This window comes from Somniosus microcephalus, chromosome 9, assembly GCF_052327205.1.
Source record: "Somniosus microcephalus isolate GS21.2 chromosome 9, FLI_Smic_1.0, whole genome shotgun sequence".
Classification (NCBI taxonomy): Eukaryota; Metazoa; Chordata; class Chondrichthyes; order Squaliformes; family Somniosidae; genus Somniosus; species Somniosus microcephalus.
In genome coordinates, this window is record NC_140995.1 from 137,617,096 (window position 1) to 137,637,155 (window position 20,060).

General features: G+C 42.6%; 1 protein-coding gene across 5 annotated transcripts; it reads left to right on the plus strand.

The window, feature by feature from the left end:
- Positions 1-8,349: 8,349 nt before the first annotated feature.
- hsdl1 (hydroxysteroid dehydrogenase like 1) lies at positions 8,350-19,788 on the plus strand. 5 transcript variants are annotated; one of them, XM_085997292.1, is made up of 6 exons: positions 8,350-8,456; positions 8,631-9,112; positions 13,042-13,077; positions 15,092-15,537; positions 16,285-16,512; positions 18,256-19,788. In XM_085997292.1, the coding sequence occupies exons 2-6, from the start codon at positions 8,893-8,895 to the stop codon at positions 18,349-18,351; spliced, it is 1,026 nt and encodes a 341-aa protein (XP_085853418.1). In that variant the 5' UTR covers positions 8,350-8,456; positions 8,631-8,892; the 3' UTR covers positions 18,352-19,788. The 5 variants fall into 5 exon arrangements, with proteins under 5 accessions (XP_085853418.1, XP_085853421.1, XP_085853422.1 ...); XM_085997295.1 differs by having other exon boundaries at positions 15,092-15,315; XM_085997293.1 differs by having other exon boundaries at positions 8,371-8,456; positions 8,634-9,112.
- The last annotated feature ends 272 nt before the right edge of the window (positions 19,789-20,060 follow it).

Genomic DNA, 20,060 nt, shown 5'->3' on the forward strand with positions numbered 1-20,060 from the left:
TGCCAGTAGGAATTTGTCCACCTTGTGTTGTAGTGGAATCTGATCTTTGCTCATGGCCTTTACTGCTTTTTTGAACGTTTGTACAAATCTCTCGGCCAACCCGTTTGTAGCCGGATGATATGGGGCAGAGGTATAATGTTTCACCCCATTCTTCTTCATGAATTTCTGGAATTCTTCTGACACGAACTGCGGTCCGTTGTCTGAACATATTTATTCTGGCAATCCATTTCTTGCAAATATCGTTCTTAGCACCGCGATCGTCTTTTCCGAGGTAGTGGTAGTCATCTTAATCACTTCTGGCCATTTAGAATGTGCGTCCACCGCAATTAAAAACATGGAGTCCATGAATGGACCAGCAAAGTCAATATGTACACGTTGCCATGGGGTTGAAGGCCATTCCCATGGATGCAGCGGTGCAATCGGAGGTGCATTTTGCACTTTTTGGCACCCTGAACAGCTTTTCGTCAGATCCTCTATCTGTTGGTCGATACCCGGCCACCACACATAAGCCCTAGCAAGGCTTTTCATCTTGACTCCCCCCAGATGACCTTCATGCAGTTCCTTTAGAACTCTCTCTCTTAACTTAGGAGGAATAATCACCCTTGTTCCATACATCAATGTTCCTTGACAGACGGACAGCTGTTCTCGTCTTGCTGAGAATGCCGGTAACAGTGGATCACCATGTGCTGGCCATCCCTTCACTGTCACTTCGTAGACCCGGGACAGTGTCGGGTCGTTCCTGGTTTCTCTTTCAATACTTGCATTGGTGACTGGTAAACATTCGATGATGGTCGAGTGAAATAACTCAACAGGGTCAACCGTCGGTGCCTCCTCCTCTGTAGGTAGTGGCAGGCGCGACAGCCCATCAGCATTACCATGCTGCTTTGTACCTTTGAATTCAATCTGATATTGATGTGCCCCTAGGAAAAGGGACCATCTCTGGAGTCTCTGTGCTGTCATCACCGAAACACCCTTCTTAGGGTTAAAAATGGTTACCAACGGCTGGTGGTCTGTCAGAAGCGTGAACTTTTGGCCCTGCAGGTAATGATTAAACTTCTTTACTCCCCACACAAGGCTGAGAGCCTCCCTATCTATCTGAGCATAGTTGCGCTCAGCGGAGGTCAATGATCTGGATGCGAACGCAACTGGCCTCTCCAGGCCATTTGGCAACTTGTGTGAGAGTACTGCCCCAATACCATATGGAGAAGCATCACAAGCCAAACGAATAGGCAGCGTTGGGTTGAAGTGAGCCAACACTTCCTCTGAGGTGATCAATGCCTTGCTTTTGCGAAAGGCCCTCTTACAGTCCTCGCTCCACTTCCATGGTACTCCCTTCTGCAAAAGAGCGTTCAGCGGGTGCAGCACCGTGGATAAATTTGGCAGAAACTTATGGTAATAGTTAATCAACCCTAGGAACGACCTCAACTGGGATACATTATCTGGAGCGGGAGCCTTCACAACAGCTTCGATCTTGTCAGGAGACTTATGAAGCCCCTCCTGGTCAATGACATGACCACAGTACGAGATCCGCTTCTGACAGAACTCACATTTCTGGTGATTAACTCGAAGTCCATATTCTTTCAATCTGGTGAGCACCAGTTCCAAATTTGCAAGGTGTTCCTCGTCATCATCTCCTGTAATCAGAATATCGTCCAGGTAACATTGTGTGCCTGGAATTCCCTGTAATACCTGCTCCATGGCCCTCTGCCAAATTGCTGGAGCCGATGCCACTCCAAAAACCAATCTATTATAAGCCTCTATGCGTGTTGATCGTGAGATACTGGCGTGACTCTTCCTCAACTTCCATCTGTAAGTACGCCTGCGCCAGGTCTATCTTGGTGAAGTGTTTCCCGCCAGACAACGAAGCGAAGATATCCTCAATCCGCGGAAGCGGATACTGCACTGTGTGAAGCACCGGATTAACAGTGATCTTGAAATCTCCACAGATGCGAACCTTCCCCGGTTCCCCCGGCTTGCTGCTCAATGAACGCTTCATGATGGGAACAATGGGCGTAGCCCACTCAGTCCAGTCTACCTTAAACAGTACTCCTGAACGTTCTAGCCCTTCCAGCTCAGCTTCCACAGCAGGTCGTATCGCATAAGGCTTTGAAAAATTTCGGGTTTGCATGTTCTTCAACCTTGATGTTTGCCGTAATTCCTCTCAGTGTTCCCAGTCCCTGTTGGAACACCTCTTTAGCATCGTCCAATATTCTGAACAATCGTTTAGGTTTGACATCCTTTTTACCGGAATCTACCGTTAGTGCTTTTAAGGAATGCCAGTCCATATTTATTTTCCTAATCCACTCCCATCCCAGTAGTGGTGGACCTCCCTCAGGTAGCACATATAAGTCCATTCCTCGGCTTTCTTTGCCCTTGTGGACCACCTTTACCTCTATCTTCCCGATGGGGTATACTCTTTGCCCCGTGTATGTTTTCAATACAATCTCCGTATCCCGTAGGGGAATATGTGGGAATAACCTTTTGTAATCTTGCTTATTCATGACCGTCAATGCCGATCCAGTGTCCAATTCCATCTTCACTTGGACTCCTGCTATCTGAAGTGTGACCCAAATTGTTTGGAGGTCTGCTTCCTTACCAACATTGTGTACTCTTAGACTACCCAGTTCATTACTGCTGGAGTCTGAATCTGACTTCTGTTCGTTCGAACTGTTCTCTGTCACCTTGTGTACCTTTCTGTACTTTTCCTGCGGTGACTTTTTGTTGCTGGTCTTCTTTCCTGACCGGCATACTTTAGCTATGTGACCAAGCCTGCCACATTTTCTGCATTCCTGATTTTTGAACCAGCACTGGTTCTGATCGTGCGTTGTCTTTCCACAACGATAACATTTTACTGTACCCAAGACCATTTGATTGGTGCTGAGTTCCGGTGACCGTAGCTGCATTTCCGCCGTGCCTCTCGCTGCGGCTTCTTGCGATGCTGCAATAGTGACAGCTTTATCAAGCGTAAGATCATTCTCCTCAAGCAGTCGCTTTTGTGTTCCTTCTTTTAACAATCCACACACAAATTTATCTCTCAGCGCATCTGCTAGTCCTGTTCCAAACTGACAGTACTTCGATAGCTTATGCAGTTCAATTAAAAATTCAGCGTTGCTTTCGTCTTTCAGCTGCGTTCTTCTGTAAAATTTAAATCGTTCCGCTATCATCAGCGGCGTGGGGTTTAAATGATTTTTCAGGACAGTAACAATATTCGCGAAAGTCTGATCCGCCGGTTTATTTGGTGATAGAAGGTGCTTCAATAGCCCGTATGTCTTCGCACCCATTGAGCTTAATAAGGTTAGTGCTTTCTCATCATCTGGTACCTTATTTGCTTTACAATAAACTTCCATGCGTTCTACATACGTGGTCCAATCTTCGATATCGCGATCAAAGGTATTAATGTTCCCATGTTTACATGTTTAGGCATCCTTGCAAGTTTTTTTAAATTTTTCTTTTTCTCAAAATGGCGGCTTCCCGCACTTGTCTTCTTCCCCCGCCTACTAAAATGGCGGCTTCCCGCGCTTGGCGGTCTTTCCCGCGCTCGTCTTCTTCCCCCGCCGACTACAATGGCGGATTCCCGCATTTGCCTTCTTCCCCCGCTGGCTGCAATGGCGATTGCCTTGCTGCTGCCGTTCTCGCCTCCCCAGCGGTTCTCAATTCCCCGACACTGCTTTGCCTCGCAGCCCCGCTTGCAGCCCGGTCCTTTACACCGGCTGCGCTTGAGTTCTCCGCGGCTCTCGTGCCTTAAGCTGCCCCAGTCGCTGCGCCTCTCGGCCTCAATTGCAGCCCGGCCCTTTTTACCGGCCGTGGTCGAGTTCTCCACCCTCATTCCTCCGTTTTCCCTCCCCTACTCCACAGCCAACGCGGCCGACTTTCTGCTCGTGTCACTGATCGGCTTACCCACCACCGTGGTAGAAGGGATGATCACTGCCTGTCGCTGATGGAGGGCTTCGTGGTCAGAATTTTTTTTCTTTTTAAACCCGGGTTCTTGATGCCTCCCGTGCGATGGTGCTCAGCAGGATGATGAGGGCGGATGCCTCTTCTCGACGCCCGTTCTGAGGACGAAGCTGCCTTGGATGTAAAACTGCCGCAGGGTAAGATCGGACTCGTTGCCACTGTTGAGTCTGTGTGTCCCAGTTATGCGTATGATCAATCACTGGACACAGACAACAAGAATAACTTTTAACAGGTCTTTACTATTCGGAGGTCAGGGCTGAACTGCCCAGCAAATCCCTACACAACACTTATATACCGGTGTGGTCACCACCGGTATTACAGTATACAGCAGCCAAGAGAAAGTAGTACATCTCTTAAGATAGTTCTCTTAAGGTGGAACAGGTTACATACACCACACCCCCCAGAACAGGTGGGACAGTATCTGGGTGAGGAGGTTAAATCGTTAAAAATAGGAAACTCGACACCAACAGGCTGTGAGCGCGTCTACTTCTGGCTTAACCGCGCCAGGTCCTCTCTCAGAACGACAATATGCGTGCTCCCCAACATCCACTCCACCAGTGCCCTTGTTAGTGCCACACAGCCAGCTTGACCAGGCTGCTCCGACCCATGCCAAGATACTGCAGTCTCCAGATGGGCCCTCAAGGCTCAGAACTGCTCGAGGTCATCCACCAAAGACATCTGGCATGCCCTCAATGGAAGCTCAGCAGCCTTCCACCTACCAACCTGTAGCCATTGGGGAAACATTTTGTAGGAGCAGTAGGATAGGTAAATGAGCATACAAGATAGGAACTAAGGGCTTGCACATGGGTGATTATTAATTATTTCTGTTAACTGTTAGAGATGGAAGAGTTTTTAATAAATTTGTTTTTTATTCTGGATTTGGTGTTGTTGTTTATATTTGTAGTGAAGTGAGGACAAGGCCCATAAGGCTGGACTGAAGGATGCAATCAGATGGTGATAGTAAGGATGGTGGTAAGCATTGTGAGACTGTTAGTGTATTGAGGGTGGGAGGGATGGTTTAGGTGAAGTGACCTTCGATGAGCTGCTCTCCGAGAGCTCTGGCAACCAGGAGCACAAATGGTGGATATCTCTCTTGCTTTTCCTCCTCTTCATGCTCCACCTCCTCCTCCTGCTCCAGTTCTTGCTGTCCAGTTGGCGGTCAGAGCTAGTCCCCCATTATCTCAAAGTTAAGCAGTATGCAGCAGATGACCACAAACCTGAATACCCGTTCAGTGATGTACTGCAAATCTCCTCCAGAATTCTCCAGGCAGCAGAAGCGTTGCTTGAGCATGGCAATTGTTTGTTTGATGACGTTTCTGGTGGTGGCACGACTCTTGTTGTAGGCCAGATCTGCACTGGTTCCTGGGTTCCTGACAGGAGTCATGCGCCATGTCTGGAAGGGATAGCTCTTGTCGCCCAGTAACCCACCTGTAAATTGATTGTCTGGTTGGAATAAAGGTGGCACAGGTTGAATGAGTCATGACTGCTGCCAAGATACCAGGCACAGACCAGCATGTTGCATTGCCTGTGGGCATAAACCAGCTGTACGTTGAGCGAGTGGAATACCTTTAGATTGATAAAGATGCGGGGCTGGTGATTGGGCGTATGCAAGATAATGTGAGTACAGTCTATGGCAGCTTACACCCTGGGGGCACCTGCCAATGTTGCTGGAGCCTAATGATCTCTCATCCTGCTTCACTCTGTCCATGGGGAATGAGATGTAGGAGATCGTCCTGGTGCAGAGAGCCTCGGTGAGCTCCCTGATATAGCAGTGGACTGCAAACTGTGATATATAGCTGATGTTACTTGCTGCAGCCTGAAAGGGGCATGTGGCATAAAAGTTAAGGGCCAGGGTGACTTTGTCAGCCACAGGCAGTGTTGTCCATGCCCTGGTACGAGGCTTGAGTTATGGCTACAGGAAGTGAACTAGCTCCATGACATCCTCCTTTGTGAAGCGAGTGTGCCTTTATTCATTGCTGCTGAGTGAAGTTCACGTAAGAGAAGTGGTTCTTGAATAACCACTGTAGGTATGGCCTCCTGCGCAGTGCCCTCCTCGCTCTCGTCGCAGCTGCTCCTGCTCTCTGCAGTCTTCCTTGCTGCTCCCTCTCCTCCACCAGCCCTGAAGGTAGCCCTATCAGACCACTCATGACTGCAGTCAAACTATTTATAAGCCAGCCAAAAACAGAGCAACACCCAGAAAAATCTTTTTCTCAGCATCGAAGTTAACTTTTCTGAGTCAGAAAACAGTTAACCAGCAGTCTGAAATGACAAGCCAGCAACTAATGTGTAAGTATTGCATAACACCTTTAAATAGCGCTGGTGAAGGGTTCTTCCTGCCCATTAGCACCACGAGTTGCTGGTTAGCACGTAGCGAGTCAAGTACTAGGGCATACCAAAATCGGAAAAGGGTCCTCCAACAAGTGTAGGACTCTTATTTGCATAAGTTATTCATTGCTTTAAATAGTTCTGGCGTGCACTTTCATGACTTCCACAGAGAAGCCCGACCCAATATGGCAGGCAACGCACTTACAGCTCGAAATGAGAGCAAGCTACATGCCTGCCATGTTGGAGGCTTATGCACCCATTAAGAGCCTGAATAACTGTCATGGCGCAATCAAATTTCGAGGCACGACTTTTTGCATTTTTGCCATCTGTAATTCAGTGTTGTGTTCCAAGTATCCATGCCCATTTTCAAAGGAGAGAATGATAAACCCGGTACCTATAAACCAGTTAGTCGAACGTCAGCTGTGGGAAAACTCTTACATCCCGATTTTAACTTGAAGATGTAGTAAGGTGTGCGGAGGCCGGGGCAGGAGGGAAGTGCCCAGGATGGAGTCGCCATTTTAACACCCGAGCTTAACTTACATTTGGCAACGCTGACTCTCACCTGAAGCCGGTGGGAATGACGCAATGGCCGGTGAGCGGAAGTGGGAAATCACACAACTGCAGCTTCCCCCGGAGACCCAAGGAAATAGTGAAGGGGGGAGCGGCGAGGCAGTCACGGTCATGGGAAGGAGAAGGAAAGACCAGGGCATGGGCGGTCCAAGGATTCCTTGTGGGTTGAAAAACCTTCTATTTAAGTGAAAACCTTCTATTTAAAACTAAGGATCTGTTAGAACCGGGTTTTCCTGGTCCTCGTCTTGAGTTCCGTAGTACGAAGAATGATTTCAGGCTCGAGGGTTCGGAGAGTTAAAACAACATTTTATTACTTCCAATTGTTCGTAGTGGTCACACAGTATATTGAGGTCTTTTACAGTACATTCGTGTCCCGAGAGTCACACCGGGTTAGGCACGTGTTGCCAGCATTTACGTCCCCGGGAGGTGTCTGACTCTCTTGATGATCCACACATCTTCTGGCTAAGAGCGAATACCGGTAGGGAAGCCCCTTTTATACAGTGGGACAAGGGTCATTACATCACTTTCCTGGCAACAAGCGTTCTCCAATGGGGATCACTTAAGCCCTTTCAGTTTGGCCATGATCTGGTCTTCAGTCTGGTGGGCAAGTCCTGACTTGTCTCACTGCTACATATGCCTTCCTGAAGTACCGGATCGTGATTGGGCACCGCACAATAGCTAGTCAATCATCTTCTAGCTAGCAGTTAAGCCCTTTCAGTGACCTTTATTGCTCGTTAACACTTGGCCGCAGGCTGGGGCAGGTGTCTCTCTTTTCTGCTAGCTTTGCACTTTGCAAAGCTGGGGCTGCTCTTTAATCTAATCTAGACTTTCCTTGTGCGAAGCCATTTTTGTAAGCCAATTCATCGTCCATTTTATTCACATTTCCACAGATCCATGGAAAGAGAAAGCAAGAGAAAATTTGCAAATCTCACAGCCAGATGGATTGTGAAAAAGAGATAGAGGGAAAAAGGACAAGACAATGAGAGAAAAAAATGCATTAATACCACTTGTCCATCCCCCATGGACCATGTGACATACAGTTTGCCACTTTTAACTATGTTTATGTTTTTGTTGTGAGTGGATGGCTCAAGTATGACCGATAATCTCATCTAGGATTTGTTTGGGGCTTGGCAGTTCTGAGAGTGAGACAGACTTCAAATACATTTAAACAAAGAGATATGTTATTTCCAAAGTGCATCAAAGTAAGCTACATTTTTAAAGCAAAATGAATGAGTTTTCTTTGAATGAATGAAACTTGGCAGGTCTGGACATTTGCAGAAGACAGGAGATTTTGGTTTTAATCCGATTCCTTAAGAGACTGTAAATACTCTCAAGACAAAAAAACTAGAGGCATGAATATTTCAAAGGAATTACATCAAATTGATATCAATATTAATTATGTTACCTTTTCTATTATTTATCATATCAAATAACATTAATAGGTTGAAGGATTTTTTTGTAAGGCACAGTATTGAACACCTAAATTCTGTTAGGCTCCTCCTCTACACTCCAATAAGGGACCTTTAGAGGTCACTGTCTGCAACTTCCTAGCAGCAAGCAGTATTTTGTCAGCTATTCAGTTTAGCAGACATGTGAGCTGAATTCAGGTAGGAAGTATTTTAGTTGCTCTGTAAAGATGTGCAATAGGAGCCGTTTAGCAGAATGAAGAAGCACACAGCTGCATAAACAGTCTAAGCCAAGAGCAAGTCATATCTAAGAATAAACCTTTGTAAGCAATTTCTATGCTCTGTCATAACCAGTCTTGTTTTGTTTGTTTACAGCAGGTAAAGAGACAGAAACTTTGCAAGAGGATATCATCAAGGGCTGCAGCACTTCAAAATACTATTCCAAAACTAACTGAGTTTTGGTGTTGTGCGATTTTCCAACAAACTGTATTTGGCAGCCCATTCTGAAAATCGGACAATTGTCCTAGAACGCTTGCACGAGTTGTACTGAAGTGAAATCACAAATTCATGCTGTGACGGATTACTACGCTGTTGTTTAGTCCTTTTTCTAGGGTAGAGGTCGTCCCTACTGCACACCATGGCAGCGGTGGACAGTTTCCAACTATTGTACAGACAGATTGCCAGGACATGTAATACCTACATAGATGCACTAGCCCTTGTGGGAGCGTGGTACGTGACGAGGAAAAGCATCTGCCTTGTCTGTGATTTCTACAGCATAGTCCGACTACATTTCATTCCGAGACTGGTAAGCAGGAGAGACCTGCTCAAACACTATGGCAAATGGGCCTTGGTGACTGGTAAGTCCCTTTTCTCAGTCTTTATGTGAATGGCACTGATTAGATAAATTAAAGATACATTCACACTACTGTATAACTGTAGTGTCGGTGCAAAGCAATTTCGTTTGCACCAGTGCTACAGTTATACAGTAAACGCATCTGCAACAACACCCAGGACAAAGCAGTCCGCTAGATCAGCACCCCATCCACCAGCTTAAACATCCAACCCCTCCACTATCGGCAAAGCGTGGCTGCAGTGTTTACTACCTAATAGGATGCACTGCAGTACTCGCCAAGGCTTCTTCGACAACACCTCCAAACCTGCGTCCTACACCACCTAGGACAAGGGCAGCAGGCGCATGGGAACACCATCACATCCAAGTTCCCCTCCAAGTCACACACCATCCCACACATACATCGCTATTCTTTCAACTTTGCTGGGTCAAAATCCTGGAATCCCCTACCTAACAGTGTTGTGGGAGCAGCTTCACCACACAGACTGCAGCGGTTTAAGAAGGCGGCCCACCACATCTTTTCGAGGGCAATTAAGAATGGGCAATAAATGCCAGCCTTGCCAATGACACTCATATTCCAAATGAATTATTTTTAAAAATCCAGAATCGGGGCATGAGCTGAATGAAGAAGAGTGAGATTTGCTGGAGGAGGCGGTCTCGCTCTGTTTTGCTTCGGAGTCAATTTGGGTCTCAACACATGATTTACACTATGCAAGTTTAATGTTGGTGCAAAGCCAAAACAAGCACACTGATGTTACACTTGTGTGAATGCACCACGAAAGAAACAACTGCACCATTTATTTGTAATGGTCTTTAATCAATATTATATTTCGTATATTTTATGTGTGAGACAAAAATATAAAAGGAAGCTTTTGCCTTAGTGGTTTACTGCTCAAAATGCTTTTGCCAGACATAACCAAAATATGGAAGGACACCATCTGTTATTTCACTACTGGGTGTGTCAAATATGAAAATGTTAGACTCACCACGCCTGAAATCCTAATAACAGTATTGTATACCACTTTATTTTAAGTAGTATATAGCATGGCAAACATAGTAATACCGAAGTGTCATTAAAAAATCAGGAGTATGATCAGTTGATAAAAGTTGGTAGCAACAGTTCAAGGTATGTCGGGGGAGGAGGGAAGCAGGCTGAGCGAATTGATTGAAAAGCAAATTTCTCCTGCATGAATGATTCATCCTTTTGTTACCATTTTCCTAACAGTAGTCAATTGCTCTGGGATTGACTGTCTTTGGGAAATGTCATTGTGGGTTCAACTTGCGCTTCCTGTACAGCAAGTACGTCTGCATCATGCAGGTTGGCCACAGGATAGGTGGAATTGGGATTTCTGGGAGCCCACCAATCCATCCTCTTGCAGTGATGTTAGATCGGCAAGTGGGATGCATATGGAATTCTGTACTGAAATCAGAAAGGGGCAGATACAAAGGAGGTATTCCTCCATCCACCCACATTGCATGATTTCTGCGCCAGAAAACCGGAGGAAGTTTGTGGCCCATAACTGCCAAAATATGACCAGATTTAACTGTGTTAAGATTTTTTTTTAAATACATATGTTTTTAACCTATTAATAATAAAGGGTGTATTTTGCCTACAGGCAGCTTTGAAATGCGTAACTTCTTTATGACAAAGCAAACGTTTTACATTTACAGACACTTGATTTAGTGATGTAACTTAGATTAACATAGATCATTATTATCTCAATTTCAGGTGATATAGTCAGCATAGAAATATGGATATATTTTGTGAGGCCCTTTGCTGCCAATGGTGTGGGACCTTGCTAAATTTACCTTGTGCTTTTTTTGATTTTTTTCTTTTGTCTCATTTTTGCCAGGAAACAATGCCCTTTTAAATGGTCCTACCTATGGTTGGCAATGCTGATTAGCACACTGGATGTATTGGTTAAAAATAAAAAAACTAGGTTTGTTTTTGTCCTAATAGATATCCAGTTTTTTTTTAGAAAGTCCCACTTTTTTGTATTTGGGAATGTCATGTTATTGATAATGTCAGGTGCAGCCGGAAAATCCCCCTATAACAGTGATGTACTGGCTACTGAGGGCTCAGTACATCAGCTGCATTGTGGCGTCTTACAATGTGGGTTTTGGATTACTTCATTTTAATATTTTTTTTCAAAAATGAAAATTTTAATGGCAAATGCAGTTGTGTTATGTCATTTCTTATGTGTCCCTTTAATGTCTTAACCTTGTGTAGTCAAATAGATCAGTAGCCAAACTTGGGAATTTTAATGAAAAATTGTGGAAGCTTAATATTTTTTGGGTTCTAGATCCATTCATGTTTGGTGAAGGAATGTTTATTTCTGTGTTTGTGGTCGCTTAGACTGAACAAATGCTGTTGTCTATTAAGGAGGTTTATGAGCTACAGCATTTCACTTATGGTTTATACATGCTCTAGTTCTTCTGCCAGGTAAAGTGCGCTAAATTTAATATTGTGGCAATTCATTATCTATTTTTGTTCTATATTCATATTACTCCAGTACATACTGTCTGTTGAAGCCTGTGTGGTCATGAATTTATTCCCTTTCCCCCTCCCTACCCTGGCTTAGTGACATTGAAACCAATTGCACACTCCCATTGTTCCTCTGGCTGAGATCTATTAACGTAGAATGAACAAGGGATGGAATCTGGGACCTTCCTTGTTGATTTGCCTTATTTATGCACTGAGTTATTGAAGGAGCTTGTGTGTTGAAATGTTAAAGTATTCCTGGGGAATTCTTTTCATCAAGTGTTATGGAACAGGTCAAATGAATAGTAAACTTTGGCGCAATGGGGAGAGTACTCAGGAGGATTTGTTTTCCTTATTGCACTTGCATGGCCAACTTGAGCGAGTTGTGTAAAACAACTTTGACTCGTTCACAAAAGCAGCCAGATTCTACTGCCTGCATCCATGATACTGCGTTTTTTTCCCCCTGAACCCGGAGCACCCAGTGAGTGCGGCCTGTGTGTTGCTGATTGGCTCGAGCCCTTCAAAGCTCGAGCTGGAAAGATACAATTTTCTCTGAGACGCACCTGTTCAGGCTCTTTTTACATTTCAGCATTGGTCCTGGGAGAGTGACGCCCGAAGTTAATCTCCACTGCTGTTGACTCTCCAGAGGTAGGGTCATTTATGTTTAGGGTGCTGCCAACAGCATAGAAAATCAAGAATCTGCAGTCCACGGCACTCCATTATGGTAAAAGTGCCTTATTATTTGGGATAGTTTCGTTGTTATCTATGGCACAATTTCTGTGTTGCATAGAGTTGTGATGAGAAAATTCCAGTCATTTTCTAAAATGAATGGTTAGTAGTTTCCAAAACTAGCAATAATCCCAACAATAAACCAGAAAAAAGATTTGCATTTATATAGCACTTTTCACGACCTCCGGATGTCCCAAAGCGCTTTACAGCCAGTGAAGTACTTTTGAAGTGCAGTCACTGTTGTAATGTAGGAAACACACACAGCAAGCTCCTATAAACAGCAATGTGATAATGACCAGATAATCTGTTTTTTGGTGATGTTTATTTAGGGATAAATATTGGCTAGGACACCGGGGATAATTCCCCTGCTCTTCTCCAAAATAGTGCCATGGGATCTTTTATGTCCACCTGAGAGAGCAGGTGAGGCCTCGGTTTAATGTCTCATCCGAAAGATGGCGCCTCCGACAGTGTAGCACTCCCTCAGTACTGCACTGGCGTGTCAGGCTCTTTTTTTTTGTGCTCCAGTCTCTGGAGTGGGACTTGAACCCACAACCTTCTGACTCAGAGGCTAGGGTGCTACCAACTGAACCACAGTTGACACTAATGTACTCTGATATTCTCACTAAGTACAACAAAAATGTTTATGTTGCACAAGGTACAGTCAAGCATGAAAATCAATGTGACTTCTAACATATGTTGTTTCTCACTCTTTTTTCAAAATCTAGTTTCTACTCAGTTATGCAGGGAACCAGCTCAGAAATGTAAGTGGCAGTCAGAACAGACCCATACTTTGATCTATGGACATAAGAACAGTCAAAACGAAAGACCAGCTGCATCAAACCTGTCCTGTCATGGTGTAACTTCTGCACATTCACCCCCTCCCATCCCTTTTCCCCCACCTCTTCCCCCATCAGCCACGCAATCTCCTAGGAGAGGCAAATAAACAGAGAAAAAACTTTACATCAATTTAGGGAAAAAAGACTTTCCAATGCCTGAAAGTTCTGGGAGACAAATCTCCCAATTATGCAGTAATGTTGGGCACACTGAGAAACTCATCCATTTTCCTTTGAAATGCTGAAGAGTAGAAATAAACAGGTTCACACATATAGGTGGCACTGATCCTAGGCATCAGGATAAGGGCAGCGTCCTTGATGCAAAGCTATTTTTTTCCCTCTTTTTCTTTAATAATTTTGAACAAAACAAAGGGAAACTTATAAACTAAATTATAATATTATTCCTGGTGTCCACAAAGCAATCCAGTCTTACATGACACAACTCTCCAAAAATTCAGCTCAGCATCAACATTCTTAAGACACTTTGTGCCACACCCGGGGCCTCAGACTCCATAAAGGAGATCTTACAGTTCTGCACCAATTAAAACATTTGTATGGCACGCTCTGCGTGATTTCGCCCATTTTTCATTTTCGTCTTTCTCCTCTATTCCAAGGAGAAGTAATACTGGGACAGGAAGTGGTAAATTTTCATCTTTAACGTGCGCTGAAAGCACATTCCTGTTATGTGCTTGCAGCGTGTGAAGCTATGCACCCAGATGTTAATTTACCCTGAAGGTGGCAGTTCACACCTTGGAAATGTTATGTCCTACTGCAAGTTGTCTTCACTCCCTGACTCATTTAAAAAAAAAAAAATCCAATTAAACACCATTTGATATCCAAGGAAGTTTCAGTATTTCCGCAATATTAAACTTGAAACCCCACAAATTATTATCAGCAAGTAGTCATACTTTTGAAGGTAAAATTATCTTGATCTTGATCCAAAATTCGTCATCTTATTTGCACCTGTTCTCTGGACACCATGGCTTTCTTGGTGCTGCTGCCATTCATCATGTTTCTTGCTGCTCTGTGCTCTGCAGAAAATATACTGGTCCCATTCCCCACTTAGCTGTGTTCTTGTTCCCAGCTAAGCATCAGTTCTCTTCTGGTCGTAATCCCCATAAAATGCCGCTGTGTTCTCTTAAATTTCTGCTCCCACAGAAAATAGTGCTTCCTGCTTTCCGACTGTAGTGCCCATAACTGCTGTAGCCACCCAACCAAAGAGATGCACTAGTGTCAAAAAGCCACACTTGAGCAATAGAAGAGATGCACGTGGCTTATGAACCATGTGTTAGCCACTATTCCCATACAGGAATCACTATATAATCAGAGTTTATCACTTGATCCCTTATTAACACTTACACTGCATATGATCAGAGATATTATGGGACTATTTTGCTATACAGTAGAATGATTGTCATGGGAACATATGTCTGGATATATCTGACATGATTTTAGTGCACGTTTAGAGCATGTATTTTCCAGAATTGCTACTTGAGTTTCAGTTTTAGTTTACACTGCACACAATGTTTATACCAGCTGTGTTTTGAACAATTTAAGGTTCCTACAACCAGAATAATACCACTGTTGTGATGTGACAAATAATGTTATTTGTCTATTGCAGAAACCACACAGATTGGAACACCTTTCTGGAATACTTTGACCTGTACTCCACTTTTGTGGCACCCAGTACCGTACTAAACGTTAAAGAAATCATTGTACAATAAAAGTGCTGAGACGTTCATTGTATTGAGTGAAGCCACAAGCCATATTTTAGTTGAGGATAGTCTCTTGGCATTTTAAGTGAATTTTGTGGAAAGGTTTTAGAAGCATCCATACTTTTCTTTTTGTGTGCTACTGAGTAACACTGATGATTTCAGTCAGTCTCCATTGTATGGTAACTAAATTCATTTTGATAGTAACAGATTTATCATTGTTTCCTTAGGTGGAACAGATGGGATTGGTAAGGCCTATGCCGAGGAGTTGGCTAGCCAAGGCATTGATCTGATTCTCATTAGCCATGACCGAAGCAAGCTGGAAGCCACAGCTACAGCCATTACAGAGATGTTTAATGTTGAAACCATTATAATAGAAGCTGATTTTACTAGAGGACGGGAGATTTACCAGCCAATCCAAGAAGCTCTGAAGGATAAGGAAATAGGCATTCTGGTGAATAGTGTGGATGTGCCTTATGAGCACCCACAGTTTTTCTTAAACGTATCTGAGGACAAACTCTGGGATCTCATAAATGTAAATATTGCTGCAACCAACATGATGATCCACATTGTGTTGCCAGGAATGGTACAGAGGAAGAAGGGAGCTATTGTTAACATTTCCTCAGGGTCTTGCTGTAAGCCCACACCACAGATGACCACATATTCAAGCACTAAGGTAACCTCTGATGACTTCTGCAATGATAATATGCCCTTTAACAGTGTTAGTGTACCCACGGAAGAGTACATTACTCGCAGGAAGCTCCAGAATGACATACCCTGTAGTATAAAAAAACTGCCATGTTAATAGCCCTTCTAAAATTTTAATTCTGGATGTTATATCTAAAATTGTAAATATACTCTCCATATAAATGAATATAATGTGAGTTATAAGTCACAATTGTTTAATTATATTAGGATTTTTCACAAAGAATGCTTTAAATAGTAATTGATGAGATATTTAGGCTGTCCTGTGGGTAAGCATCACCCATTAGAAACTTGAATGTATTTTTAATGAGGGTGAATGTTAATTGCAAATAATCTTTCTACCTTTTAAAAAAAAATTACTTTCCTTTTGCGATTATCCTACATTGCTGCCTAGCTAAGAGAGCAGGCAAGAAACCTGGTGCAAGTATATGACAAACCATCACAGCAACTTTATGGCAGAGATGGGTGGGAGAAGACTCATCTGCTGAATTAACAGAGCTTCAAAATTATCTCTTTTTCATTAAAAGTCATGATGACAGCCCTAGAATTAGTAGAAGCATAATGATTTCCAGCAGTTTATAGCTCCAGTCTTCCTTGGGGGAAAAATACTGCTGGCAGAAGGACAAAGGTTGATGAGGTTCTTATAAATTATTAGGGTGAGTCTGTTTTCAGGAACTATGTATTTTGCATTTTGCGATGTAATTTTGTTGTTTTTCAGACTTATTTGGACCATTTTAGCAGAGCTTTGCACTGTGAATATGCATCCAAAGGAATCTTTGTTCAGAGCTTGTTGCCATTTTACATAACAACCAACGCAACTACGCACAGAGATGGTCTGCACGCCTACTCCTGGCTTGCGCCATCAGCTAATGTTTATGCACGCCATGCAATTTCAACTCTTGGAATATCTAACAGGACTCCAGGTTACTGGATGCATTCAATACAGGTGATCATAGTGTAGAGTGTTGGCTATGTTGAGATTCGAAAATGACATTAAAGTACTAAAGAAATGATTTGAATTTATATAGTGGCTTTCACAACCTCAGGACATCCTAAAGCATTTCACAGCCAATGCAACACCACTGAAGTGTAGTCAGTCACTGTTACAGTGCAGGGAAACGCTGCAGCCAATTTGTCCATAGCAAGAGCCCACAAACAGAAATAAGTTAAATGAACAGATAATCTATTTTAGTGATGTTAGTTGATGGATAAATGTTGGCTAGGACACGGAAGAACTCCCCTGCTCTTTTTTGAAGAGTGCCATGGAATCTTTTACATCCACCTGAGAGGCCAGACAGGGCCTTTGTTTAATGTCTCATTCGATAGACGGCACCTCTCAGTGCAGCACTCCCTTAGTACTGTACTACAGTGTCAGCTTACATTATGTGCTCAAGCCTCTGGAATGAGCTGACCCCTAAGCTCATTGGTAGCCCTCTTGCATAACAAACATGTTTTCAGCCAGCATGATACTAGCCATTTGCTTTTTTGAAGGCAGTGACTCATTCTGGGACAAAGTTCCCTGGAACTAAGCAGCCCTCCAAGGAGTCATCCTTTGTGGAAATTGGTCGAACTCTCCTCGCTAGGTCAGCAGGTTGTGGATCTGAGCCACACCAAGACGTGAGTCTATAGCCTAGATTGTACGATAGTTTAGGTGGATGTTAAAGAGAAGGCACTTCTTCCAAGGCCCTGCTCAACACCCTCCCATCAACCACTACCATCAAAATAAAATAGATTCATTATTTATCTTATCAAAAGAAAGAGGTCAGCTAAGATGTCAGATGCCAAAGCCTTGGTAACAAGTAATACAGTTGTTGATAGCCTGAATGCTGTAACAATGTATTAAGGAATGAAGATCAATGTGGGTAAGGCCAAAGTTATGAACGTTTCTAGGAACGGAGGTGTAAGTGTGAGCATTTTAATAAACAAACAGTTGGATCAGGTGAGACAATTTAAATATCTGGGAAGTATAATAACTGAAGATGGCAAATGTGCCAAGAAGGTGTGAGCTAGGATTTCAATGGGAAAAGTTGCATTTAATAGAAAGAGGAGGATATTGACTGGACAACTGAATAGAGAACTATAGAAAAGATTAGTGAAGGCTTTGATATGGAGAGTGGTGTTGAAACATGGATGTTGAGGAAAGAGGAGGTCAGGCTTCTAGAGAGCTTTGAGAAGCATGGAGAAAGTAAAGTGGATAGATAAGAAAAGTAATGAGGAGATGTTGACAATTATACAAGAAGAATGTTATTTGGTTGATGTCATCAGAAAAAGCCAAATGAATTGAATTGGGCATGTGCTGATGGGACGTTGGAAGAGATGTAGGAAGGAAAGATGGATGGCAAAAGACCAAGAAGGGGGAAAAGAAGGATACTCCTGGACCACCTGAAGAATGGGCAATAGTATGCCAAATTGAAGAGGGAATCACAAGATAGGCAGACCACTTATGTGGATGATTATTCATTTTCATCGTCAATGTGCTACATTTTCTTTCAAAAATATAACATTTTCCTTAATGATCTTAAGCTTTTGCACTTGGGAGTCAGTTCATGAATACAGCTAACTTTATTAGGCCGTCAAAATGTTTTAATACAGAGGTACAGAACATCTTTAAGTGAAAGGAATCCGTTATATGAAATTAAAAAGGTTTATTGGTTGTGTGAAATTATTTTTATGTGACTTTCTTTTGCAGTTTTTATTTGCCCAGTACATGCCCGAATGGCTGTGGGTATGGGGAGCGACTCTGATGAACAACAGATTGCGCAGGCAGGCAGCACACAAATCATAAACCAAAGACATGTTGGCTGGTAGAAAACCAGGTTGGTGTACAATCCTATCAACAGCCCATGAGCAGGATGAAATAGTATACAGTATTATTTGTGGTTACTAAAAGATTTCTGTTGCATAATCACTCCACTCTGAAACTTACTTAACAGGAAGAGACACAAACAAGCATGTAACAACTTTATATCACTTGCATATCTTCAAAAGTCACAGAATCAAAATACTATATGTACCAATAACATCATGACAGGTATCTTCATTGCCACCCACTCTTAAGCTGGCAGGTGTCGCATAAACTATTTGAAATCCTCAAAAAAAAAAAAATTAATTGCCTCACCGAGTTAATCCAGTAAACGGATGAACCATATCGGTTAAGAAAGTCCCAGGTTCTAAGTAGTATACCTAAGCAAAAGATGAATTACTTTTGGGTCAATAAAACCCCCAAATTCTAACTGCCCAGCTACAGAAGCAGTTCTGCATGGAATAACAGTAACAAAAAAAACCCTGAAGAAAACTAAAAGCCATGTAAGACTATCGAGAGGATTGAAGCACACATGCTTCCAATCAACCCCAGCAATATCCAATATAAAATATATATTTTAAACCAGTGGTTTGAAAATGTGTAGAATTACATATTAGGGTGTGTATTCTGCGTGTGAAGAAACATGAATTTCATAAATGGTATTTCATAATTACCTATTGAGTATCCTCTAATGTACATTTAAACACTTGCCATATTTATTTAACCTTATTATTATGTATCTACAGAGAGAACAGACAATGCCAATAAATTAGTTCCTAGGCTATAAACAGTTAGAAAGCTTCACTATTTATTCACTGGCTTTATTTATAGGCTTATGTGTGAACTTCAGTTTGTTTACAATCTACTAACTTTTCTGGGTATCATTGGTGTGTATGGAATTTTATAGATAGTTAATATTTTTACTGTTTTTGTGAGTCAACTTTCTTACCATTTTGGGAAAGTTTCAGTATTCAAGTGCAGCTGAATGGTGTTCACAGAAAGGTATTGCACTACTTTTGTGGTGGTAAATAATAAGCAGTTAATACTGCAGTGGGGCATTCTTTAACTTGTTATAGTTTATTACACTATATCACAACCGATTTGGATGAGGAATGCCCTTTAGCCCATTTGATCACATCCTTCCAGAATACCAACCTTATTGGCTTCTGAAACAGCTTCTAGCATTGTTGCCAAGTAAATACTTGTTTGTGCCCCTTCAAACCTTGCTAAATAGGCTTTGAGTGTTGATTTAAAAGTAGTGATGGTAAGATGCTCTAAGTATGGTTTAAGGTTTTATTGTATATTGTGTTTTTTAATTGATCTGCAACTCTATTATCTATTCATGTTGAAACAAGTCTTGTGTAGTATTTGTAGCAAATAACTGGAATATAATAAAATATGCAAATTTTGTAGTCTCAATTTGGTGATTGCTTCTATTTTATATAATGTCAATTGGAAAGACTGTAAAATCTACAACATTATATTTTCAATAGTTTCAAAATAAAGAAGAACACAATATAGTAAACCCAACAAGGGGACAATTTTCTTCTTCCTCCTCTACAAGCCACTCCCTTCCTGGGTGTGAGTCAGGCAGAGCACGCCCAAAATTTATCTTTTGTTTGTATTTCCTCATACCAGGCAGCATCCCAGTGAATCTGCATTATACTCGCCAAAGCTTCAAAAGGCTTCCT